The sequence below is a fragment of the Bos taurus genome, chromosome 15 (genome assembly GCF_002263795.3).
Source record: "Bos taurus isolate L1 Dominette 01449 registration number 42190680 breed Hereford chromosome 15, ARS-UCD2.0, whole genome shotgun sequence".
In the NCBI taxonomy this organism is placed as follows: Eukaryota; Metazoa; Chordata; class Mammalia; order Artiodactyla; family Bovidae; genus Bos; species Bos taurus.
In genome coordinates, this window is record NC_037342.1 from 44,090,171 (window position 1) to 44,117,851 (window position 27,681).

Consider the following 27,681-nt stretch of genomic DNA (forward strand, 5'->3'; position numbering starts at 1 on the left):
TATTGATAATAACTTTTATCAGCTTACCTGTTTTAAATTGATCAATTTGTATTGTAAGCACTGCTAATGTAACTTTGCCTTTCAAATAATTCACTTACCGTTTCATTTCATGATCTCTGCCACGCTGTCAGTGGAAAAACTATGGCCTAGTTCAAAAGCTTATTTTTGCGTTAGACTTTACAGAATTCTGTAGTTACTTTTGAAATTCTAAAGCATCCTAAGGTTTAGTGAGTCAGAATTTTGACTATAGGAAGAAAGGTTGTTAGCCTTTTCCTCTTGCTTTCCTGCTTGCTGACTGAACTGAAGTTGCATCAGGAGTGGTAATAGAATAGGATCAGGTCCCAGAATCTTACAAACAACAATGAAAATGTAGTGGCACAGGACAAAATGGAGACATGGAGGCTGGTCTATGTCTGAATAGCAGCTGCCCACAGGTATGAAAAAGGCATGCATTTTAGTTGACTGGGAATCTTTCTGACTCAATAGATGACCTGACTATTGGAATACTTAAAGTGAGTATAAGAAACATCCACAGATACAGCAAATATGGAAGAGGCATTTCATTTGTGGCTTTTGCCATTTATACCCCATTAGTCACTAAGTTCCACTATTTCTCCCTCTGCGTATTGTCACATTGTTTTCTTCTTTTCTTCTTTCTGCTCCTCACATCTACCCTTTTATGAACAGAGGTCAGTATACACAGCATGTGAGCCAGTCTGGAGTGCAGCCTGTTTTTTTTTTATAGCCTGTAAGTTAGGTTTTTTACATTTTTTAATGGTTGGAAAGAAAGGTTAAAATAGTAGTATTTCATGACATGTGAAAATTATATGAAACTAAATTTCAAAGTCCATAAATAAAGTTTTGTTGTATTGTTTATGGGTGCTTTTATGCTGTGACAGCAGAGCTGAGTGGCTACGGAAGAGGTTGTATGGCCTGTGAAGCCAAAAATACTTACTATCTGTATCTGGCTTTCACAGAAAAGAAGTTTGTTGAGTTCTTCTCTGCATTGCTGCTGGAGTGGAGTGTTCATTTAGAAATGCAGAATTGATAATAGCACATACACTTCCTCCACTCCAAACATAAGCTTCAAAATCTTCAATGGTGGGACTTCCCTGGTTGTCCAGTGGTTAAGACACTGAGATCCCACTGTAGGGGGTACAGGTTCGATCCCTGGTTGGAGATCACAGAGTGGGTAAAAATTAAAAAAAAAAAAATCTTCAGTGGCTACTTATTGCATATGGGGGAAAAAATCCAAGCTCCTTTGTGTGACATCCAGGACTCTTTACAGCCTGGCACCAACCTGTTCTTTCTGGCCTCACCCCTCACCACTCCAGTCTTCTCTGACTTACCAAAATGCTATTAACACTGAGATATGTGTTATTCTTTAACTGCCAGTGTTTTTTCCAGCTTTGGAGTCTGCAAATGCTGTGTGCTATGCCTGTTCTTGCCCATATTTTCTACCCATAAATCCCTGTTCAATCATCCAGACCTGCCTGAAATGGTGCCTCTTCACAGTGAGCATTCTTTAGGCTCGCTCCCTCCTCTGTAACCTCATCACATTTTGGACAGTCCTCTTCTGTTAGCACTTATCACATGACATTGTGATTAGAACCATACTCTGAGCTCCTTGGAGATAAAGAGTATGTTTTATGCTTGCTTTTTCCTCTAGTAGAGCTTCCCTGGTGGCTTCTGCAATGTAGGAGACCTGGGTTTGATTGTTGGGTCAAGAAGATCCCCTGGAGAAGGGAATGGCTACCCACTTCAGTATTCTTGCCTGGAGAATTTCATGGACAGAGTAGCCTGACGAGCTACAGTCCATGGGGTTGGAAAGAGTCAGACATGACTGAGTGACTAATACTTCCACTTTTGTCCCCTCTAGTATCTTACAGAGTACCTTGTACATGACAGATAGCAACTATGTTAAATGAATAGAGTGATTAAGATTATAATGATATTTCTACTCTCTGTTTACAGTATATAACATTTAAACATACCCAACTAAATAATTTGTGATCTCTCTCTTTATATTTATGTCAGAAAATGTATCTTGTGATGGAGCTTTGTGAGGATGGAGAACTCAAAGAAATTCTGGAAAGGAAAGGTCATTTCTCAGAGAATGAGACAAGGTGGATCATTCAAAGTCTTGCCTCAGCTATAGCCTATCTTCACAACAAGGGTAAGAAGAGGATCACCCAGCTCGTTGACTCCATGCAGGCAGATAGCACTTTTGTTTAAGGGTGATTGTATCCAGGATTCATAGTCACAGAAGTAATGCCTACTGATACAGAAAATTTGATTTTAAAAATTAAATTTTTTCCCTTGTAACTTTATTGATATAATTTAATTAGAAACAAGACAGGTATGCAATTACATTGTCCATGGATAAGAAGGAAATTATGAACATTTCTATTCAACAACTTGAAAAGAAGCTAATATTATTAAATCCAAAATAGAAAATCAATAGAAGTGAAATTTCTTAAAACTCATATATTAATAATAATGTTAAAAATCTGCATATACTAGGCATTTAACAAATTTTTAGACTTAATTATTAGAGCAGTTTTAGGTTCACAGCAAAATTGAGAAGTTACAGAGATTCCCAAATACCTCTGTCCATGCATGCAGATCCTTCCCCATTATTAGCATCCCCTATCAGAGGGGTTACACTTGTTACAGTTGATAAACTTGCACTGACACATCGTTATCACCCAAAGTCCGTAGTTTACATTGGTGTTCGCTCTTGGTATTGTACATTCTATGGGTTTTGACAAATGTATGATCCACCAGTAGAGTACCACAGGGGAGTTGTTTCACTACTTTAATATCCACATTTAAATATCATTCTAATTCTTCTAATTGCTTTACTATTCTTTGGTATTATTGCTACTGTTTTTCCTCATGCTCCTGCTTTTTTTTTTTTTTCCCCTTCAGTGTTAGTTTGGCTTACATGTGACTTTAGAAGCTTCTCATTTTATCAGTTCGGTTCAGTTCAATTGCTCAGTCATGTCTGATTCTTTGCAACCCCATGGACTGCAGCACACCAGGCTTCCCTGTCCATCACCAACTCCAGGAGCTTACTCAAACTCGCGTCCATTGCATTGGTGATGCCATCCAACCATCTCATCCTCTGTCATCCCCTTCTCCTCCTGCCCTCAATCTTTCCCAGCATCAGAGTCTTTTCCAAAGAGTAGATTCATCGCATCAGGTGGCCAAAGTATTGGAGTTTCAGCTTCAGCATCAGTCCTTACAATGAACACCCAAGACTGATTTCCTTTAGGATTGACTGGTTAGATCTCTTTGCAGCCCAAGGGACTCTCAAGAGTCTTCTCCAACACCACAGTTCAAAAGAGATAAAAAAAACTTTGTTCCAGAGAGGTCAGGGGACATGGTTGGGTGTGCAGAGCTAGTGCTGGAACCTAGGGGCTCATTCAACAGATGTTCCTTAAGCACCTACAGCATTGAGGTTGGTCCTAGAGTTTACAGAGGTTCAAACACAAGGCACCTGCTGGAGTACAGAAAAGAAATTGATGATTTGTTTTCAAATGGAGTACAGAAAACAATATGATGATTTCTGAGAGCCATATAGAGAGCATGGAGCACAGGTGTACTAAGTGCCTCATTTGATTCGGAAAGTCAAGCAAGAATTCACAGAGGAAGCAAAACTTGAGCTGAGGAATACAAACTCAGGTGGAAAAGGGAGGGCTTTCCGCAGAGAGCGAGGATTTTTGCAAGAGCAGAAAACCAAAGACTTGATATTTTGCTAATTTCAGTTCTAATATATAAAGTCAGTATATTTCAAACTAAATCTTAACAGGATTTATCATGGAACTTGATAAAATTATTTTGAGAGTGATGAGAATAGTAAAAAAAACAATTAAAAGGAACAGTGGAGGCAGCAGAGAGACTTGCCCTGCCAAGTGTCAAACCACATTATGAAGATATATTAGTTAAAGTTTTGTGGTGTTTATGTAAGAAGAGATAAGGAGAACAATAGAAATTCCAAACACGGGTTGGGTGTGGAAGAGAACTGTAAACAACTAGGAGTAGTAGACAGTCCAGGGCTCATCCAGCCACGTTTCCCCGGAAATTATACCTATAGCTTTTTAAGTTTAGGGGAATGATTACAATGGATATGGACTGGATCAGTTATTTGCAAAGGAAATATTTGGTACATGAGAGTATTTGCATGTACATAAAAGTCCTGCCTGAGCCCTGACATGTTCAACTGGAGATTTTGTGTCTCACGGGTTTTTATTTTTAACTTTAATGTATAAAGAGTAGAAAAGTGGGACTGATGGTGCAGAAAATATATTGAAAAAAATATAGTTTGTATACACGTAGCCAAGTTGCAGTATGTTAAATGTTTATGCTGACAATAACATATGAATAGAAGTAAAGAGGTAATCCTCTCTTTGAAGAGTCAAGGACATGGGAAAGCTTCCTCCTACAGGAAATAGCTAACCTTGGACATGATCCTCTTTCACACTCACCAGGCCATTCATGAAGAGTGGCCAGCTGGAGCAGCAGGGGGTTGGGGAAGAGGTCAGGGAGTCAAAGAAAGTGGATCCTTAAGGTTAGAAACGTGGAGAAAAGGGATCAATCTTTCCCAGCATCAGGGTCTTTTCAAATGAGTCAGCTCTCCGCATCAGATGGCCAAAGGATTGGAGTTTCAGCTTCAACATCAGTCCCTCCAATGAACACCCAGGACTGATCTCCTTTTTCAACAGTAGATGTTAACTGGTCAAGTTCTATTTGTGTCCACTCTAATTATTTTTTCATTATCCATTTCATTTGATTTGTTGTTTATTTTCTTGGTAGATATAGTACATAGAGATCTGAAACTGGAGAACATAATGGTTAAAAGCAGCTTTATTGATGCTAACAATGAAATGAACTTAAACATAAAGGTAAGATATTAGAAATTGTGGTAAATGTTTGCCTATAAATAGTTTGATATCAAAGTGGCAACGTACATCCTCTTTTTTAGATACATTTCAGAAGCTTTTTAACAGCCAAAAATAAGCAGCCTGTGCTAAAAAAATTAAAATTTCACAAAAGAGGTTGTGACTGACAAGAATAATTTTACAAGTTAAGTAGTGCTACTGAATTTTTTAAAGTAGATATTCATTTGGATAGTTCTGAATCATTAGTTAATAGCAAACAAACAGATGCTCTGAATTCTAATTAATTTCAAAACTATGCCTGGTAATTTGATGTAAATGTGTTACAAATTTAGAGAAAAAGTACACCTTGGCTGTGCCTTTGATACTAAATTAATGCTAAAGTCTGTGTTTCTCATTTAAAATTTTCTTGGGTGTTAATATTTATGTTCTAAGCACAGTTAGTATGCCAAGTATTTATTCTTGAAGACTTTATTCAAATTAAGTGTTCTTTAATGTCAAATAAATGATCGAATACATTATTTATTAGCATTTTAAAAGTGGTTGCTTTCAAAATATATGAATGTATTAATTTGGGAATAAAATGTTGTCTTTGAATAACTTGCTCTGTTGCATTTATAACATAAATAGGATTAACAGTATTGTTGTTATACTCAAATAAATATTCTTAGATGTTTCTATTATAAGCTCTATGAGTGCAGGAATTCTGTGTGTGTCTTATTCACTGTTGGTACCAGGAATAATGCCTAAAATATAATATGTGCTCAATTAATATTTGGTGCATGAAGGAATAAATGCCCTCCAAAGAACTGAATTGGGTCATGAGAACTTTTATATATTTGATACCTGTATACATTTTCTGTGGAGAAAGATAATGTATCATGATGCTCCAAGTAGGGTCATTGTGAACACTCCTGGAGAAATTTATTAGTCTCTTTAGAGAAATAGTGATATCACATTGTTGATAGGAACATTTTCTTACTCCGTAAGGTACTGAAAACTTTACATTCAGTGTCTGTGGACCACAATCTCATCTTTGGTTGTGTGGTCAGTAAATGTGCCTGTTTTTTCTGCTTTCAGCCCAAGGCTGTTCCAACGTGGGAGACAATACCAAGGGCACACACTGAATATTTAATAACCAAATGTTTAATGAGAAGACTTAGACTTGAGCAGAAAGCCTGCAGTTGCAGCAGTAGGCCTCCCGTGTATTCGTAGTTATCGTGTGTATTTTTTTTTCCTGTTAATTTGCTTCTCATAGTTTTTAATAGTGTAATAATTTTTAAATTAGTATACTCTAGAAACACAGAGGAAATAATAGTAAAGAAAAGATAGCATTGACTAGAGAAAATATTTTATAAATAATTATGAAAAGGAGGAGTTTCTGTGAGTGCTGACAAGAATAATGATTTGCATTTATAACAGTGCTTTAAACTGAAACATAGCTTGAGCATCAGAAAAATAGATAATAAACTTACCAAGGCCAGAATGTGTTTTACAATGAAATAACTTTATAAAGATAAATTTCATTTTAAAAAATGTTAAATGCCTTCTTGGAAGAGTAACTCCCTATGTTGAACTGTTGAATTTAAATTAGAAGGAGTGAATAATCAACATTATGGGTGTTTTTTCAAAATTTGAAAAACCAAGTTTCTCTTGACTAGGTTTCTTTTTCACAAGGAGGGGTGGGTGGGAAGGGGAAGCAAGGTCCTTATTAGTAATGCAAGGAAAGCCCCTCTGTCCTCAAGAATTCCTGAATTAAATGCAATACAGTGTAGTGAAAATCCTGTTGGCAGAATGTGTGAACTTTGGGTCTGGAAAACTGGTGACTCTGTGAATTTCTTCTTGAAGGTGACCGATTTTGGCCTAGCAGTGAAGAAGCATGGAAGGAGTGAGGTCATGCTGCAAACCACATGTGGGACACCCATCTATATGGGTAAGTTAGGAGGCTTTAAATGATTTTTTTTCCTATAGAGAAAAGTAGAACAACTTGTGTGGATTAAAATTTGAGCAGTTTGATTCTGCATCATAACTAATGGCCCTGATCAAGCTACCTTTTCTTTTCTTGAAAGTGAAAGTATTTTAGTTGTTGTCACAAATTTTTCATAGTTCTTATCTTTGGAGATTATAGTGTTCATCATTTCTCTGGGCTCTTCTTATAACTGTTTATGTCTCTTAGGTAATCATACACCCAAACCTAATTATCATTTTGTTAATTCATGCTAAAATAATGCATGTGTTTTGCTTCTTTCCATTTTTTATCCAATTTCATTGCCATCCAGTAGTTTTTCATAGAGTCCTGATTAAATATATTTCATAAACCAACAGTTTCTCATTTTTGTAAATGTGATTTTTAACAGCATTCTTGAAGTATAATTTAGATACCCAAAAAAATGTGTCATTGGGTGATTTTTCATACATTCACAGAGTTTTACAGCACCTCCACAGTCCAATTTAAGCAGTTCTACCTCTAGCAGTTGCCTCATGCCCATTTGCTCTCAATCTCATTCCCATCCCAATCCCAGGTAACCACTGATCTTTGTCTCTCTAGGTTTTCTGTTTCTGGATATTTCATGCTGGGAGGGATTGAGGGCAGGAGGAGAGGGGGACGACAGAGGATGAGATGGCTGGATGGCATCACTGACTCGATGGACGTGAGTCTGAGTGAACTCCAGGAGTTGGTGATGGACAGGGAGGCCTGGCATGCTGCGATTCGTGGGGTCGCAAAGAGTCAGACACGACTGAGTGACTGAACTGAACTGATGGTTTCATTTTCCCTGGGTAGCTACAAAGAAGTGAAATTGATGAATCATATATTATTTATGTTTATACTTTTTAAGAAATTACCAAACAATTTTCCAAAGTACTATAAGATTTTACCTTCCCACTAGCAATGTGTAAGAGTTCCAGTTTCTTCACATCCTTTCTAACTGTATTACTTATCTTTGTAATTATAGCCATTCTGATGGGTAGGAAGTAGCATCTCATTGTGATTTTTAATTTTCATTACCTTAACGACCAATGATGTTGAACATCTTTTCATGTACTTATTAGTCATTCATATATCTTACAATAGACATAGATGAAATGCCTATTCAAATTTGTATCTATTGAGATGATCATATACTTTTTAAATTTATTAAAGAAATAATTGCATTAATAGAAATGTTGAACCATCCTTGTACCTTTGGATTAAACCTCACTTGGTTTGATATACTGCTATATTCAGTTTGATCATAACAGTATGGATCACAACAAACTGTGGAAAATTCTTAAAGAGATGGGAATACCAGACCGCCTTACCTGCCTCCTGAGAAATCTGTATGCAGGTCAAGAAGCAATAGTTAGAACTGGACATGAAACAACAGACTGGTTCAAAATCAGGAAAGGAGTACATCAACACTGTATATTGTCATCTTGCGTATTTAACTTAAATGCGGAGTGCATCATGTGAAACGCCAGGCTGGATGAAGCTCAAGCTGGAATTAAGATTGCTGGGAGAAATATCAATAACCTCAGATATTCAGATGCACCACCCTTATGGCAGAAGGTGAAGAGGAACTAAAAAGTCTCTTAATGAAGGTGAAAGAGGAGAGTGAAAGAGTTGGTTTAAAACTCAACATTCAGAAAATGAAGATCGTGGCATCTGGTCCCATCACTCCATGGGAAATAGATGGGGAAACAGTAGAAACAGTGTCAGACTTTATTTTGGGGGGCTCCAAAATCACTGCAGATGGTGACTACAGCCATGAAATTAAAAGACGCTTACTCCTTGCAAGGAAAGTTATGACCAACCTAGATAGCATATTCAAAAGCAGAGACATTACTTTGCCAACAAAGGTCTGTCTAGTCAAGGCTATGGTTTTTCCAGTAGTCATGTAAGGATGTGAGAGCTGGACCATAAAGAAAGCTGAGTGCCAAAGAATTGATGCTTTAGAACTGTGGTGTTGGAGAAGACTCTTGAGATTCCCTTGGACTTCAAGGAAATCCAACCAGTCTATCCTAAAGGAAATCAATCCTGAATTTTCACTGGAAGGAGTCATGCTGAAGCTGAAGCTCCATACTTTGGCCACCTGATGGGAAGAGGCAACTCATTGGCAAAGATCCTGATGCTGGGAAAGATTGAGGGCAGAAGAGGAAGGAAGTGACAGAGGATGAGATGGTTGGGTGGTGTCATCAACTCAGTGGACATGAGTTTGAACAAATTCTGGGAGATAGTGAAGGACAGGGAAGCCTGGTGTGCTGCAGTCCTTGGGGTGGCAAAGAGTTGGACAGGACTAAGTAACTGAACGACAACAAATAATTCAGTTTGTTACCACTTTAGTTCAGAACTTTGAGTGTAGCTTTCTTTCCTGCTGCCCTTATGTTTTTTGATGTTAGGATTATACTATCCTCATTTTAAAAATAAAATATTTTCATTTTTTGTATGTTCATGAACCATTTAAATAATAGAAATTACCTACTCATTAATTATTTGATGAGATTTCCCCTTAAAATTTTTGGTCATGGTACCCTGTGGGGATAAAATTTCTATTATTTTCTTTTTTTAAGTTTTTGTTTATTTATTTATTTTGGCTGTTCTGGTTCTTTGTTGCTGCATGCAAACTTTCTCTAGTTGCAGCGAGCAGGAGTTACTCTTTGTTGCAGTGTATGGGCTTCTCTTATTGCAGAACATGGGCTGCAGGCACTCAGCTTGTGAGCCAAGTTGCTCCACAGCATGTGGGACCTTCCCAGACCAAGAATCAAACTTGCGCCACTGCATTGGCAGGTGACTTTCTAACCGCTAGACCACCAGGGAAATCCCTATTATTTTTAATTTATATTAGGTTATTTAAGTTTTTCACATTTTGAATCATTTTGATAATTTATATTTTTCAGAAAATTGTTCATTGTGATTTTAAATTTTATTGGTATAAAGATGCATATTACATTCACTTGTAATTCTTAGATCTGTGGTTTTGGCTCCATATTAATTCTTAATATTTATTAAGAAGGCAATATAATTTAATATTAGCAGTATGGCCTCTGACATCACTGGCTAACTTGGGACTCTAACTCTGCCACTTGCTTTCTGGTTAGCCCTGTACAAACAACTTTGTCATGGTTTCTACTTTTGTATAATAGGGATTATGCCACCCTTCTATAAAAAAAAAATGAAGGATCTATTTTGTGTGAGACACTGTTCTAGGGGTTGGAAATATAATAGTGAACAAAACAAGAAAATGTGTGTTGGTGCAAACATTAATAAAAAAGATTAAAAAAATATCTGGTATGTTAGCGAGAAGTACTAAGGAAGAAAAATAAAACAGAAAAGGGTAGAAGATGTACTTTAGGATGGTAATAATAATATCTTTTTATTAGATTGGCATAGAATTAAATGTAAAGTGCTTAGCACAGTACATGGCACTTATGCTCAATTTTAGTTCTTGTAATAATACTAACCATTTTTTCTTGATCAAATTTATTAGTGGCAGGACTATTTATTGAGCTTTCAAAACTCCAGCTTAAGTCTAGTGGTATTTGATTTTCATTGATTTCTGCTTTTATTTTTCTTAATTCCTTCTTTCCACTTACTTTTGGTTTATTTTTAAACTTCCTAAGTTAAATGTTTATTTTCAGTCTTATTTTCTAATAAATGCATTTAAGGCTGTATATTTTCCTCTGAGTACTCCTTTAACTGTTTCTTTTATTATACAGTGTTCTAATTGTTATTAATTTCTTAATAGTCTATGATTTTAGTCTTCTTCTTTAATCCAAAAATTACTTTGAAGTGCTTTTAGAATTTTCTGTGGAATGTGTTTGATACTTATATGATTGTGTTAATTTATCTAACCTTTTGGTTTTCTATCTGATTTTCTTCATTTTATTAGATAATTGTGAGTTAAAAGATTTCAACTTCAAGGAATTTTCTCTGTGGTTGAACACAAGGTTCATTTTTGCAAACATTAGTTTGGATATTTTGAAAGCATGTACCCTCAGCCCTCTTTATCTGTGGGTTCTACACCTGCAGATTCAACTAACCAATGATCCAAAGTATTTGAGGAAAAAATTTCCAGAAAGCTCTAAAAAGCAAAACTTGAATTTATTACACAGTGGCAACTATTTACATAGCATTTATATTGTGTTAGGTATTATATGTTAATCTAGAGATGATTTAAAGTATATGGGACTATATGGGTAGGTTACATTCAAATATTAAGCCAGTTTTTATAAGGGACTTATGCATCCATGAATTTTGGTATCTGACAGCCTGGGCGCTAAAGGGTTAGGGGCTGAATCCTGAAACCAGTCCACTACAGAAGCCGAGGGACGACTATATACTCCTGGTTTGTCAAGCATAAAAGTGTTTGTATGTGTGTATTTATAAAACCAAACATGAGACTTTTGTGATTCAAACTTTTTATTTTATTAATTTTATTGAAATATAGTTGATATGTATGGTCATTTAAATAATTTTAATTCTTCAAGCCCATTAGCAAAATTTATCTTTCCATTTGTTTGTGTTGTCTTCAGTTTTTTCCTCCCAGTCTGTAGGTTATCTTTTCATTTTGTTTGCTGTACGGGAACTTTTAAGTTTGAGTAGATCTCATATGGGAGAAGGCGATGGCACCCCACTCCAGTACTTTTGCCTGGAAAATCCCATGGACGGAGGAGCCTGGTAGGCTGCAGTCCATGGGGTCGTGAAGAGTCAGACACGACTGAGCGACTTCCCTTTCACTTTTCACTTTCATGCATTGGAGGAGGAAATGGCAACCCACTCCAGTGTTCTTGCCTGGAGAATCCCAGGGACGGGGGAGCCTGGTGGGCTGCCATCTATAGGATCGCACAGAGTCGGACATGACTGAAGTGACTTAGCAGCAGCAGCAGCAGCAGCAGATCTCATATGTTTATTTTTCCTTTTATTTCTATTGCCTTGGGAAATTGACCTAAGAACACATTGGTATGATTTATGTTAGAGAATGTTTTGCTTATGTTCTCTTCTAGGAATTTTATGGTGTTGTGTCTTATATTTCAGACTTTAAGCCATTTTGAGTTTATTTATTTTTTTTTTGTATGGTGTGAAGATGTGTTATAAATTCATTGATTTGCATGTGGCTGTCCAACTTTCCCAGCACCACTGTTGAAGAGATTGTCTTTTTTCTATTGTGTGTTCTTGCCCACTTTGTTGACAGTTAATTGACCATAGGTATGTAGGTTTATTTCTGGGCTCCCTGTTCTGTTGCATTGATCCATATGTGGGATTGTTTTCTTAATTTTTTTCTGGAAATTTGTTGTTAGTATATAGAATAAATATCTACATATTCTATATCTTGCTATTTTACTGTATTCATTTATTCTAATAGTTCTCTGTTGGCATCTTTAGGATTTTTTGTATATAATATCATGTCATCTGCGAACAGTGACGGTTTTACTTCTTCCTTTCCAATTTGGATTCTTTTTACTTTTTCTTATCTAATTGCTATGGCTAGGACTTCCACTACTTTGTTGAATAAAAGTGAAAAGAGTAGATATCCTTATCTTGTTCCTGTTCACAGAGGATAAGAATTTTTACCATGTAGAAGGAACAGATAAATGCTTTTGGTTCTTTACCATTGAGTATGATGTTCACTGTGGGTTTGTCATTATGGCCTTTATTATGTTGAGGTATGTTCCCTCTATACCAACTTTCTGGAGAGTTTTTGTCATAAATGGATGTCAAATTTTGTCAAAAGCTTTTTCTGCATCTATAGGGATGATCATACGATTGTTACCCTTCATTTGTTAATGTAGTGTATCACATTCATTGATTTGAAGATACTGAACCATCCTTGAGTTACTGGACTAAATTCTACTTAATCATGGTGTGTGGTTCTTTTAGTTTGCTAAGATTTTTTTGAAGTTTTTTGCATCTGTGTTCATCAGTGATATTGGCTTATAATTTTCTTTTTTTGTGGTATCTTTATCTAGTTTTGATAACAGGCTGATGCTGGCCTTGTAAAATGAGTTTGGAAGTATTCCTTCCTTTTTAACTTTTTGGAATAGTTTGATAAGGATAGGTGTTAACTTTTCTTAAATGCTTTTTAGAATTTACCTGTGGAGCTATCTGGTATTGGACTTTTATTTTTTGGGAATTTTTAAGTTACTGATCCAGTTTTATCACTGGTAATTGATCTGTTTCTGTTTTTTCCTGATTCAGTCTTAGGAGATTGTGTATTTCAAGAAATTTATCTCTTCCCTCTAAATTGTCCATTTCATTGGTATATAATTGGTCATAGTAATCTCTTATGGTCCTTTGTATTTCTGTGGTATTGGTTGTAATTTCTATTTCATTCTGATTTTGTGTCTTTTTTCTTAATGAGTCTTGCTAAAGGTTTATCAATTTTGCTTATCTTTTTAAAGAACTAGCTCTTAGCTCTAAGTCTGTCTCTTTCAGTGATCTTTTCAATATCTTTTTAGTCTCTGTCTCTTTTATTTCTGATCTGATCTTTTTTTTTCTCTTTCCTTCTATTAATTTCAGGTTTTCTTTGTTCTTCTTTTTCTAGTTCCTTTAGATATAATGTTAGATTGTTTATTTGAAGTTTTTCTTGTTTGCTGAGGTAAGGCTTGTATCTCTATAAACTTCTCTATTAGAACTACTTTTGCTGTGTCCCATAAATTATAGATCATTGTGTTTCCATTTTTATTTCTCTTTAGGTATTTTTGATTTCCTCTTTCATTTCTTCAGTGGCCCATTGGTTGTTTAGTAGTATGTTATTTATACTTCATGTCTTTGTGCTTTTTCAGTTTCTTTTCTTTTCGTTTTGCCCAATTCTTTGTGTCTAATTTCTATGTGTTAGGTATGTTGGTTGTATCTTCTGATCTTGGAGAAATGGTGCCTTATATAGGCGATGTCCTGTGGGGACCACCAGGGGCTCCCCTCTGATCACTGGAGTTGTATGTTCTAGGGGTGTCCCCTTTGTGGGCTGCATGCACCCTTTTTTGGTGGGGCTGACTACTGTGGACACACTGGTAGATGGGACTGGCCCCCAACCTGCTTGGCTTTGAGGCTGTGCCACATAGTGACTCTGGGCTTGCTAGAAGGTGAGGTAGGCTTACTGCGGGGTTAACTGCATGGCCTGTGTAGGCCATACTTGCACCCGCTATTGGCCTGCTGGTGTACAAGGCTTGGTGCCTATATGGCTGCATGGTAAAGGGCAGTGCTAGTTTGCTGGTGGGTGGGCCAGGTCTTGGCAACTGTCTACTAGGGGGCGTAGGGCTGGTTTGTGCCTGCTGGTGGGTGGGGCAGGTCCTGGCACTAATAAGCTAGAGGGAGGAAACCAAAATGATGCTTACCAGCACCAGTGTCCATGTGATAGAATGAACTCCCCACAATGGCTGCTGCCAGTCCCCTGGGGGAGTCCTAGCTGCTTCCTCCCTTCCTGGGAGGTTTTCCAAGATCAGCAACTGGGTCTGACCTGTTTTTCAAACTACTGCCTCTGAGCTGGGTTTCGGAGTGTGAGATATTGTGTGCACTCTTGAAGAGCAAAGTCTGTTGTTTCCTCTAGCACTCCAGCTCTCCTGGATATAAGCCTTGCTGGTTGTCAAAGCCAGGTGTTCTGGGGGCTTATATTCCTGGTGCAGAACCCCTAGACTGGGGAGCCTGATGTGGGGCTAAGAGTCCTCACTCCTTGTGGAGGAATTCTGAGATTGTGACATTCCTCCTGTTAGTGTTTCAGTGACCTGGAAATGTAGGTTCTAACTGTAGGATGTCTCCTCCTCTCCTTCCCATATTCTTGTACTTCCTACTTTATGTCTTAATTGTGGAAAATTCTTTTCTGCTAGTTTTCAGGTCATCCCTATAGATAGTTGCTCTGTAAGTAGTAATTTTGGTATGTTCGTGGGAGGTGATGAGCTCATAGTCTTCAGTTCTGTCATCTCAGCCACTAGTCCATATTATTAATTTTGCTTGCTTCCTCTGTTGATTTCTAAGAGAGTTATTAAAGTCACTTACTAATGTAGGGCTTTAGTAGATTTTTTTTGTACTTTTAGTAGATTTCATAAAAATATTCTTTATGGAAACATAATTTGTATATAATAAAATACACAGATTTTAAGTGTAAAGTTTAATGAGTTTTGACAAATATATATACTTGTACAATTACCATCTCAGTGAAGATATAGAATATTTCCATCACCCCAGAAATTTCCTTTGTGTCCCTCTCAGTCAATCCCCCACCCAAACCTTAGCAACCACTGAGGATTTCCATTGCCTTAGATTAGTTTTGCTTGTCTAGAATTTATAAAAATTGAATCATAAGTATATATTCTTTTGTGTCTATCTTCTTCTGTTCCATGTAATGATTTTGAGACTTAGCCATGTTGTTATATCAGTAGTTTATTCATTTTTATTCCTGAGGAGTATGCCTGGTTCATTGTTTGTCTATTTGATGCATAAAGTTTCTAAGTTGTTTTATCTTATTTGGGAGGAGGCTACTTTAGATTCTGTTCATATCCTCCTGTTGGCAAAAGACATCTGGTCTGTAGTTACATGGGGAAAATATATCCAAGCGTCCTGAGTTTTATGCCTGCTTATTAGTTGTCTACACTGATAACAAGTGAGAGAACAAGAGAGAAGACAGATGGTTTGTGGGGCTTTGCTGACTTCCTAAGTGGCTCTTTGGCACAGTTGCTCTGGCCTCTGCCTCCCTGTGAGAGCTGTGATGACAGTGCCCGTAGAAATGCCCCTGGTAATTAAGATGACTCTGGAACGATGAGGGCTCTGAATGCCAGGCCCCCACTGAGTGGTAGAGCTATGTGGAAATCTGTCAGGGAATTAGATCATGGAATCAGCCCTTGTCATAGACACATGGCCATAGAGCAACTTGAATGTTTATGATTCAGTATTTTAAAAGTTTAAGGAGGCTTAAAGAATACAAGTAATTGCTTAAAGGAAAATGTTAATTAGTTAATTTTAAGTGATTTGAAGACAAATTACTTAGTTTGTTAATTATCTATAGTTGAGTCTTTTCTCATTCAGAGAAAACATTCAGCTGTTTACCTTTCAGCTCCTTTTTTTTTGTTGTTGTTGCTTTTTAGTTCCTTTAAAATAGTTAGAGGAAATGAAATTTCATTTGCTTTTACTGGTTACAGACACATTGTGTGTGTGTGTGTGTTGGGAGGGGTGATTGAAACTGTTTTCTAAAGTGAAAACACCTTTTGCATGGGAGATGCTCTGTAACTGTGTTACTTTAGGTGAGTCACTTAATATGTGTATCTGGACCTTAATTTCCTCACTGGCAAAGTGAGTCAAATGCCTGATACCCATCTCACATGATTCTTAACATAATTTATACGAATAGCATCATTGATGCAAAAGTACTTTGTAAATTTTAAATTTCTATTCAAATACACACAGTTGACCCTTAAACAATGTGGGAGTGAAGCTACATATTAACTTACTGTTGGCCCTCCGGGGTGCTCCCTAACTGTAGAGGTGTAATAGACATATTCCTGGAATAACAAGCATATTCAACTTTTTAAAAACCCAGCCATTATTTAAAAATCTAATCATTAAAAGACCATCACGACCCAGATAATCACGATGCTGTAATCACTCACCTAGAGCCAGACATCCTGGAATGTGAAGTCAAGTGGGCCTTAGGAAGCATCACTACGAACAAAGCTAGTGGAGGTGATGGAATTCCAGTTGAGCTATTTCAAATCCTGAAAGATGATGCTGTGAAAGTGCTGCACTCAATATGCCAGCAAATTTGGAAAACTCAGCAGTGGCTACAGGACTGGAAAAGGTCAGTTTTCATTCCAATCCCAAAGAAAGGCAATGCCAATGAATGCTCACTACTGCAACAATTGCACTCATCTCACACGCTAGTAAAGTGATGCTGAAAATTCTCCAAGTCAGGCTTCAGCAATACGTGAACCATGAACTTCCTAATGTTCAAGCTGGTTTTAGAAAAGGCAGAGGAACCAGAGATCAAATTGCCAACATCCACTGGATCATCGAAAAAGCAAGAGAGTTCCAGAAAAACATCTATTTCTGCTTTATTGACTATGCCAAAGCCTTTGACTGTGTGGATCACAATAAACTGGAAAATTCTGCAAGAGATGGGAATACCAGACCACCTGACCTGCCTCTTGAGAAACCTATATGCAGGTCAGGAAGCAACAGTTAGAACTGGACATGGAACAACAGACTGGTTCCAAATAGGAAAAGGAGTACGTCAAGGCTGTATATTGTCACCCTGCTTATTTAACTTATATGCAGAGTACATCATGAGAAACGCTGGGCTGGAAGAAACACAAGCTGGAATCAAGATTTACGGGAGAAATATCAATAACCTCAGATATGCAGATGACACCAGCCTTATGGCAAAAAGTGAAGAAGTAAAGAGCCTCTTGATGAAAGTGAAAGAGGAGAGTGAAAAAGTTGGCTTAAAGCTCAGCATTCAGAAAACTAAGATCATGGCATCTGGTCCCATCACTTCATGGGAAATAGATGGGAAAACAGTGGAAACAGTGGCTGACTTTATTTTTTTGGGCTCAAAAATCACTGCAGATGGTGACTGCAGCCATGAAATTAAAAGACACTTACTCCTTGGAAGGAAAGTTATGACCAACCTAGACAGCATATTAAAAAAGCAGACACATTACTTTGCCAACAAAGGTCCATCTAGTCAAGGCTATGGTTTTTCGAGTAGTCATGTATGGATGTGAGAGTTGGACTATAAAGAAAGCTAAGCGCCGAAGAATTGATGCTTTTGACCTGTGGTGTTGGAGAAGACTCTTGAGAGTCCCTTGGACTGCAAGGAGATCCAACCAATCCATCCTAAAGGAGATCAGTCCTGGGTGTTCATTGGAAGGACTGATATTGAAGCTGAAACTCCAATACTTTGGCCATCTCATGCAAAGAGTTGACTCATTTGAAAAGACCCTGATGCTGGGAAAGATTGAGGGAAGGAGGAGAAGGGGACTACAGAGGATAAGATGGTTGGATGGCATCACCGACTCAATGGACATAGGTTTGGTGGACTCCGGGAGTTGGTGATGGACAGGGAGGCCTGGCGTGCTGCACTTCATGGGGTCACAAAGAGTCAGACATGACTGAGCGACTGAACTGAACTGAATCATTAAAAGATGTGCTACCTCAAAATAAAATAAAGTTCTACTTTGCGAAGATTGTTTAAAGGGACCCTATCATCTCAATAGATGTGGAAAAAGTGTTTGACAACATGCAACATCCTTTCATAGGGCTTCCCAGGTGGTTTAGAAATAAAGAAACCACGTGTAATACAGGAGACTTGAGTTCCATCCCTGGGTCAGGAAAATCCCCTGGAGAAGGAAATGGCAACCCATTCCAGTATTCTGCCTGGGAAATCCCATGGTCAGAGAAGCCTGGTGGGCTACAGTCCATGGGGTCACAAAAGAGACAGACATCACTGAGCAACTGAACAACAGTAACGGCAATCATGGGCACATTGTAAGTAAGAAGCTCAGGGTTGAGGAGGCAGAAATACCTGGACCCTAGGCCTCCCCTGTGACCAATTGGCTCTTTGATTGAGTTATATTATAGGCGTGCTCTCTTTGTCTTAGTTTTCTCATTTAGAAAATGCGGAAGATAACTCATACTGTCATAGGAGTGCTATGAAGTTACTATCACTACTGTTATTTTGCTGAAGTGATTTATAGCTGTTTATCTTAGTTTCTTTGTAAACCCAGATTTCCACATTTTGGGCTTGCTTTAAATTGTATCTACTTCAGGCATGTTTTCAAAGCTATTTTTGGCAAAGACTAAGATATTGTTGCCTTCTACTATAACTCCATGATCTTTGCAAGATCATTTCTTAACAATTTGAAAGAGATAAAAAGTTGTACGTGTCGCTGTGCAGTGTGTGCCGTCATTCCATTAGAAGCTAAATGACAGGAGGGAGGCTACAGCGACATCAATTGTTAAGGCCTGTACATTATTCATTCAACATCTGCTGTTGGTTCTCTTTTTCCCTATGGGGGAATAAATTACATCACATCAGCACATTTTTCATGCTTTGTGTTTAAGCATTTAAAAGTCATTTATTGTATTATTAATATTATTTTATTTCTGCTTCTTTGGCAGCCCCTGAAGTTATCAATGCCCACGACTATAGCCAGCAGTGTGACATTTGGAGCATAGGTGTCATAATGTACATTTTGTAAGTAGCCTGCTAAATGTACAATTTAAAATGAATGGATGTCCCCTAACAATGGAATTACATAGATTTTAATTTACAGTGAAACAGTATGATGTCAAGAAAGCAACGGAAGAAACAACTGGGAAGTTATTATAAAAGCTGTCTTATCCATTGCCAGGTCCATCTATTAGGTATTTTTTTTAATACAATCAACTTGTAAGTTTCAACTTTGCTTTTCATTGATCTATAAATGCTGCAATGCACTGAGCAAAGTGAAAAACTTGCCTCAACACCTCTCTGATCCTTTGCTACAAACCAAAAGCTTGTTCGTCTTTTCTTGAGATTCACTTATAGAGTATCAGGTAGATTAACATAGAGCATCAGGTAGAGGGAAGGTCGTGGACTTGGCACTCGGGCTCCCCTGTGGACAGGGCATGTTCAGGCAGCAGGCAGTAACCAGATAAAAGTTCAGTCCAGGGTCTAGGGAGTATTCTGTGATTCCTACTTCTCTTCATGCTACTGAAAACATTGGTCTTTCTTGTTCTCTCTTTTGTCTCTCTCCCAAGATTCAGTCAGACCCCATGGCCTGTATTTTTTCTTTGAGGCGTCCTCACATATTATTCAATTTCTCTTCACTTGTATAATTTCTCCTTATGACCCCTTTCTAGAAGATTATAGTGTCTTTTTGTCTGTTCTCCTTCTTGTGGTTCATCCTTCATACAGTTGTCAGGGTTGTCTTTCTAAATCACAAATCTGGTTATACTGCTTTCCTGACTAACAGCCTCCGTTGATTCTCCCTTGCTATAGGAAACTGTCAGCGCATCCCCACATGGCGTGATGCAAAGCTTTCACAGCCTGGCTCCAGCGTGCCTTTCCAACCTTGGTCTGCATGTGTGTCCCCAAGCACTTACCCTCTTCTGGTATCCACTCGAGGCTGCTCCTTATGACTCAGGTGCCCTGCGTTTCATGCCTCTGGGTCTTTGCTCATGTAATCCATTCTGCCTCAGTGTTCATTTTTCTTCTGTACTAACCTCTTTCCTGGGTGTGTCCAGCTCATACATTAGCAACTTCTATTTCCCTGAGTCCTACTCTGCCCCAGCAGAGTTAGTATGTTCATTATGTATATACTTCCCCTTACTCCATGAGATTTAAGGCAACATATTAATACAAAGGTGCATGCAAAACAGTAACATTGAAAGAAAAACAAGACAATAATATTTAATCAGGCAAGTTTGCACATGTATAAGTTTGATAGAATTAATTTTTCACTTTTCTGTGTTCTCATTATACTTCTAAAATCTATATTATAATGTAATACAATTATTGTATTATATGTATTGTCTCTGTTTTTCTTGCTCTAAATTCCATGAAGGACAGAGATCTGATTCATCTTTGCATCCCTGGTATCTGGCACCATAGTAGACATGTAGTCAGTGCTCAATATACGTTTTTTATATTGAATTAAAGTGAATTGTCTGAGAGTGTTCTGAAAAGTTAGTGGTCATTGTTCTGCTTCTTGGTGAGTATGAACATTTTTATGTTGATGCAACATTAGTTTTATGGTCACATTGAAGATTTCACTGTGCACTACCTCTTCCAGATCGTTTCTAAATATTGACATCACAGTAGTTACATTTTCACAGTCCTGTGAAATGAAATACACAGGCAGTAGAAATTGGATGTTGTGATTGTAGCTGTAACTCAGATACTCAACACATCACTGCTTAGACTGCATAAAGTATAAATGTATTCACAAAATTTTTGATCATTGTTTTGTGCTGCTTAGGATTATATTAAAACTCTGAGCCTTAGTTTTAAATTAAAATATAGCTATTTAAAATTAGTATTTTATTCTCTCATGACTTCTAGACAACACAAGTCAAATATAACATATATATGTAATCTATTATTATACCAATCGTGGGTTTTGCTGCCTTCTTGATTTGAACTTGGTGTATTACATGTCTTAAATTTTTTCCTCCTACTTAAAGATGTAATTTTAATTTTTCTGCTTCTGAGCATGACTGCATATCATAATAAAGACATCTTTTTTTCCTTTACAGTAGATTCTTACTTCAGAGAAGGCAGTGGCACCCCACACCAGTACTCTTGTCTGGAAAATCCCATGGAGGGAGGAGCCTGGTGGGCTGCAGTCCATGGGGTCGCTAAGAGTCCAACACGACTGAGCAACTTCACTTTCACTTTTCACTTTCATGCATTGGAGAAGGAAATGGCAACCCACTCCAGTGTTCTTGCCTGGAGAATCCCAGGGACGGCGGAGCCTGGTGGGCTGCCGTTTATGGGGTCCCACAGAGTCAGACACGAATGAAGCAACTTAGCAGCAGCAGCAGCAGCAGCAGACTCTTACTTAATCTGTGCCTGTTCATTAATCTACCTGAGCCCAATGGTCTTATAGATCATTTCCTTCACCAAGGGCACAAACATATTACCTTCTCTGGGGGCGGGGAGGGGTTTCTTGTTTATCAGTTACCCCTGATTCATTGCTACTTAATTGGACAATGATAGCATACTTTCTCAAGGTGAAATTAATATAAATGCTCTTTATGGGCACCATCTTTTGCTGTTTTGATTCCTGTGAAACAGAAAATAATCGGAAGGCCTTAAGAGGCATTTTTCATGTCTTGGATTCTCTTTTCTGGATGTGCAGAAAATTGCTGTCATAAAATTTCATGTGCTGCTGATTGACCAACCATTAGATACATTTTGTGTAAGTAAAATTGTAAAGGACAGAAAAAAGTGAAATTTTTAAAACATAGCCCTAGAGCTATAGTTGCATGTTAGGCAGTGTAGGAGCAGCTAAGAAATCGGTGAATGTACATACCACTGGTTGTTAACAGACTCAATGAGCTGGGCTTTTGTTGGCCTGTACTTGTTATAATAGATAGTAATTGCCCATAAGACCATTTTTCTGACTTTTTTTGAATGGCATTTAAAAACTAAATAATAGTAAAGCAAATTGAATCACAGAGAAAAGGGTTAGAATGAGCTGGAGAAAGAGAAAGTATTAAAATGAGAGTTTGCGGAACAATTTAATATTTATCGCTTAACAAGAACCTATTGGTAAATGAAAAGCTCTGTTGTCCAGCCTAGTTTGATAAGCTACATGAAAATGACTCACCCTCCACACTGGAAAAATCCTTATTATCATAATCATTATCATGTAGAATATTTATTAAATTTAGACTTATTTGACTTCCCTGATGGCTCAGAAGGTAAAGCCTCTGTCTACAATGCGAGAGACCTGGGTTTGATCCCTGGGTTGGGAAGATTCCCCGGAGAAGGAAATGGCAACCCACTCCAGTACTCTTGCCTTGAAAATCCCGTGGATGGAGGAGCTTGGTGCAGGCTACTGTCCATGGGGTTGCAAAGAGTCGGGCATGACTGAGCGACTTCACTTTCAGACTTATTTGAAAAATATTAATGGGAAAGATTTTTAAAGAAACTTAAGAAAAATGTAACTAAAAAATCAGTAAAAATCTGTTAAGAGACCTAGAAATCATTATACTTATGTACATAAAAGACCAGCATTTGGAAAGTGTAATGGAATTATACCATTTTATTCTTTCAGTAATAAAGTGGAAAAATATAATCCTGAGAGCTAAAGAATAGACATAGAGAGTTAGAATTGCCTCTGTGATGAGTCCAGGTCCAACTTCTGTCTGGTTGTCATTGGGAGAATCTGGTTGTTGTCTACAGGATGTCCCTCAGATGTTGGGATTGACAATAAAGATGATGGCTAACATTTGCAACTTTTAAGCACATAGTTTTGGACTGGATCACCTATTGACGCATAGGCTTGCCATGCTCTTTGTAAAGTATAGCATGTGACTGTGAAGTTGCTCAGTTGTGTCCGACTTTGCGATCCCATGGACTGTAGCCTACCAGGTTCCTCCATCCATGGTATTTTCCAGGCAAGAATACTGGAGTGGGTTGCCATTTCCTTCTCCAAAAGTATAGCATAGTACTTCCTTTAAAAGGTTCTAAAAACTCATAGTCCTGTACTATGAAATTTACAATAAGTCCATGTTTATGCACGCTACTCATGGGTCAAATTCATCATCTGGTTTTCCTCCTTCAGATTTTCTTCATTTTGTATATAATTTTTGAAGAGTTGTGGCTATTTTAATGGATTTTTTTATTTTGACTCAGAGCCAGTAGGCCTCAGGATCATTCTTACCGTCATCACCAGTCTTTGTGTAACATTTTACCATGGATAAAAGTCTTCCACTGTCACTAGAAGAAGTAATCTCATTAGACTGTGATGACTCAGTGTATCTTCCTGTTAAGTCCAGTGTACCTTAAGGCATAGCCTTACCCTTCCTCACATTGAAGTGTCTCTCCTCTGTTCTCCACCACTATTACTGTGCACCTAAACTCACACACCTTTTTGTATTTTAACCCCATTTAAGCTTAGTGTTTTCCCACCTGAAAGAGCTTTGCACATGTGGAAGTTCCAATGGATAGAAGAGCCTAGCACTAATCTCCCAAAACCCCTTTTTTTCCATTTCTACATCCAGAGAAGTTCCCACCTCTTCCTCTCCTTTACTTAAATATGAAGCACCACTGCTTTCAAGTTCTATGGAAACTTAATTTTTAATAGCCTTATTTTGATTGTTTAAAAGAATCTAAACAGAATGATTGCCTTTGCTGTAGATTATGTGGAAAAGCACCCTTTATGGCAAGCTCAGAAGAGAAGCTTTTTGAATTGATAAAAAAGGGAGAACTACATTTTAAAAATTCAATCTGGAATTCCATAAGTGATTGTGGTAAGTATAGATGTGCTATTATTTATTAAAGCAAATATGCATAATATAAGAAAGCCAGCCAGTAATTTAGATACTTTAAATCTCTGAGTAGCCATTAAATTTACTTGTAGAAATAAAAACCATTTACTTGTGGAAATAGTGCTATCTTCACTGTGACTTTTATAGTTGAAACTTAAAAACAGAAAATGTATACTAAACACTGAAGAGGAAATTTTCTGATCAAATAGCTAATTTTTACTGAAGACTATAAACCAGGTTATCCAGGCAATAAAACCTCACTTTCAGCCTTAAACTTTGTTTAGTATTAGCCATATGTACTGATGATATTTATTCTATAACTGATATGTTTCCTTCGTGTCATACAGACTTAATCCTAAAATTGGAAAATATGTGATATTAATTATAGTTAAGATATATAAGATAGGATTTTTTCCTTTATTTGCAGCTAAAAGTGTTTTGAAACAACTTATGAAAGTAGACCCTGCTCACAGAATCACAGCTAAGGAACTACTAGATAACCAGTGGTTAACAGTAAGTTTCAATACTACTGCCTTTTTTAAAAAATGTTGGCACGCTACCATTGCTTATTTCTTTTCATCTGGCCTTATAGTCTATATATAGTCTTAAAACAGTCATTTAGTTTCATCTTCTGACAAGTTAAAAAAGTTATTGAGTGCTGACACATTTCTGAAATGGGTATTTTCAAACTGTTAAAATTACTACCACAGTTGTTTATATGTGTTTATAGAGGTTTAAATGAACTTTTCTATTGTATCAAGTCCAGTAGAATAGAGCTGAGAAATTTCCTTTGTTAAAGATGTGGACTGTTGACGCAGTCTGTATAGTTTAGTGATGTAAAGCCCTGGAACTGTCTACTTCTCTTTCAGCTCTTTGGATGCAGAGAATCTACAGGGACTCAGAAAAGCCAAGGTCTTCTAACAGTGGCTGTTGCCTGGCTTGAAATCTTGAGTCATTATTCATTTGCATATTGCTTTCCCCCATTACACTAATGCCTCGAGCAGTAACCCTGTCTTAAGTGATCTTCATATCCCTGTTACCCAGAACATTACCTGGTCACAACAGGAACTTTGGAAGAGGATGCTATTACCTCTCAATAATTATTCTCTCTTTCTTCTGTGGTCATGAGGATCCTGACTTTTCACTGGTAACATTCTTATCTAGTCTTCTTTACTAGTTATCCCCTATCTTTGCTAGTTACAGTGCTGGTCAATGAGATCTAAGTGCAGGTAAGAGTAATCTCTGGGAAGTGCCCTTAAATGGAGGGAGTATGGCATTCCTCACATCCATCTTCTTTTCTAGTGACTGCAGTGCAGCTGCGATGGATGGAGTTTGAGTAGCCATATTAGATAATAAAGTGGAATATAAACAGGATACGAGAGCAACATGATTCTAGGAACCAGGGCTCTTAGCGTATAGAGCTGCCACACCAGCCCTTGACTGCCTACCTCCAGACATTTTTAGATGAACAGGAAACAAATGACTGTCATATTTGAGATACTGTGAAATGTGCAGTTAAGCCTAATGCCAATTAGTACAGTACTCAGTAAATAATGGCTGAATGAGTAGATGATTCAGTGAATGAATAAGTCTGTAGGTATGTCAGAAAATGCCTGAAAATGGAAACTGGGATTCCAGAGACATAGGAATATTTTACATCTTTTACTTATTAGACACTGTGTTAGATATTGGAGATAATACATGATATGCTTATATTACAGTAGTATTGTTGAGAAATGATGGTGGCTTAGACAAGGTGGTAGCAATAGAATTGAAGAGAAATAAATGTGATATATTTTTAGATATATTTGTTAATATTTGGTGATGGATTAGATAAGGGATGAGGATAAGGGAGGAATCAAGGATGAATTTTAGATTTTGCTTTAACAGCTGGTTGGATGGTAGTGCCATTTACCGAGATGTGGAAGACTGCAGGAGAAACATTTTTTTCCTGGGGGAAGAGTGGTGAGTCAAGAGTTCCACATTGGCCATGATAAATTTGAGATGCGATTTCCAATAGATCATCGAAAGTATGAGCCTGGAACTGGAGAAGAATGAACTGGAGATATAAATCTGTGAATCCTGAGTATACAGATGCCATATAAAGCCATTGTGTTGAAGAGATGAATTAGGAAGAAAATGCGGTTAGAAAGGACAAGAGGCCTCAGCAGTCTGCTTTTAGACACTGCAACATTTAGAAGAGTAGAAGCTAGCAATGGAGGCTGAAAAGGAATAGCTAATGAGGAAAGAGGAAAGTTAGGAGGGTACTGCCAAGAAAGTTGAGTAAGAAAAGTGTTTGAGAAAGCAAGAACAGTCAGCCCCCAGATAAATGCTGCCTAGAGGTAAAGATGAGAATGAGTTTTCATTAGAATAGCCAACAGAGGGATTGATGGTGACCCTGGAGTCCTTGATAGATTTTAGATACCATAAATTTATAGTGATACCACTGTGATTTTCCTTTGGGAATTTCTAATCATTTATTGGAATAATTTGTTGTCTTTAAGGGCTAAAAAATTGCCTTCACTCAAAAATGGTTTATAACTGCCCTCTTCTATGAATGTGTTGAACTCTCAAATGATTCTGTGCAATAAGTATTTCTGGCCTAAAGTAATTGTGCAAATGAGTTAGCAGCTAGATCATTGCAAAACAGCTGAGTAGATTTGTAGTAGAGCAAAATAAAAAACTGTAAAACAGATGGTGTGCTTTAGAAATCTATCTCTTTTCAGCATCACACAACATTCGGGTTTGGCCATTTAATTATTTGTTTTCTAATTAGTGAAACTTTATTTCTGGCTTTGGTCATTTTTCCAGAAGTCTCCATTTTTGAGCCTCTGTAACAATTTGTCTCTATGTAGTCTTTGCCAAATGGATAGAGAAGTGACAGATAGCGTGTACTATATCGGGCTATCCTGAGGAGTTCAGTATATGAAGTTTAGAATACTGGCATTTTGTAAACTTCTGAAAGGCAAAACTCTTTTCTTCTTAACCACTTGAAGTCTTGCTTCCTATAATTCATGTCCTCTGTTTGAAATAATCTAAAGAGGACATGTTAGTTCTCTCAGTGCCTTACCACTTTATAACCAGAGCTTGTCTTCCAATACCGGACAAACAGTGACATTCTTTTCAAAGAGCTTTATTGGATAAAAAGTTTCCATGGTTTACTCTATATATTGTGCGTTTTGAAATACGGTACACATCTGAAAAGTATTCTGAGAAAAATAATCATTGCTTCCCTATGTACATTTAAGTCAGTGGGTCTTAAACAGATATTGTCATCCTGATTTCAAAAGTCCAAGGTCAGATGCAAGGAAAAACAGCCAATAAGTGACTTTCCTACAAAGGGAGAGTTTGATGATGACCCCATTGCCAGGAGTATGCCTGCTATCCTCTTTATCTTTTTCTACCTTTTTGCCCTCTTTATTCTCAACAGTAGTTCAGGAGTTCATTCCTTGTTAGATAGTTACAGTTGCCCCTTGGTATTCAATCCCCTGATAACGACTAACACCAAGAATTTGCACATTTAACGTTTCCCTGGTACTTTCAATGCCTGCTTATATTTAAGAACCTTGCTATAAATTAATGAAACATTTTTCTTCTATGGCTTGTCAAAAAGCGGTTTCCAGATTGAGCTCTGTTGGTATTATTCAATGATTCCTTCAACAGATTTTTTTTTTTTTTGGTGCTTGCCATGTACCATGCCTTGTGCTAGGTAATAAAATTCAGTTAAAGACATATAGGACCCAGTCTCTGACATGAGGAATTTACAATATAATAAGGGAAACAAGCTATGTATAAGATATAATGCAAGGAAGAAAATGATAAATGGCATAAGAGATT

The 27,681-nt window shown here is 37.4% G+C and overlaps 1 protein-coding gene across 6 annotated transcripts in view; it reads left to right on the top strand.

The window, feature by feature from the left end:
* STK33 (serine/threonine kinase 33) overlaps positions 1–27,681 on the top strand; it is a 188,693-nt gene that overhangs the window by 126,531 nt on the left and 34,481 nt on the right. For all 6 annotated transcript variants that reach the window (XM_010812467.3, NM_001075908.1, XM_005215977.5 and 3 more), the window contains 6 exons: positions 2,038–2,176; positions 4,819–4,907; positions 6,750–6,834; positions 18,985–19,060; positions 23,714–23,826; positions 24,272–24,357. In XM_010812467.3, coding sequence (XP_010810769.1) covers positions 2,038–2,176; positions 4,819–4,907; positions 6,750–6,834; positions 18,985–19,060; positions 23,714–23,826; positions 24,272–24,357 — 588 coding nt within the window. The remainder of the gene's footprint in view (positions 1–2,037; positions 2,177–4,818; positions 4,908–6,749; positions 6,835–18,984; positions 19,061–23,713; positions 23,827–24,271; positions 24,358–27,681) is intronic.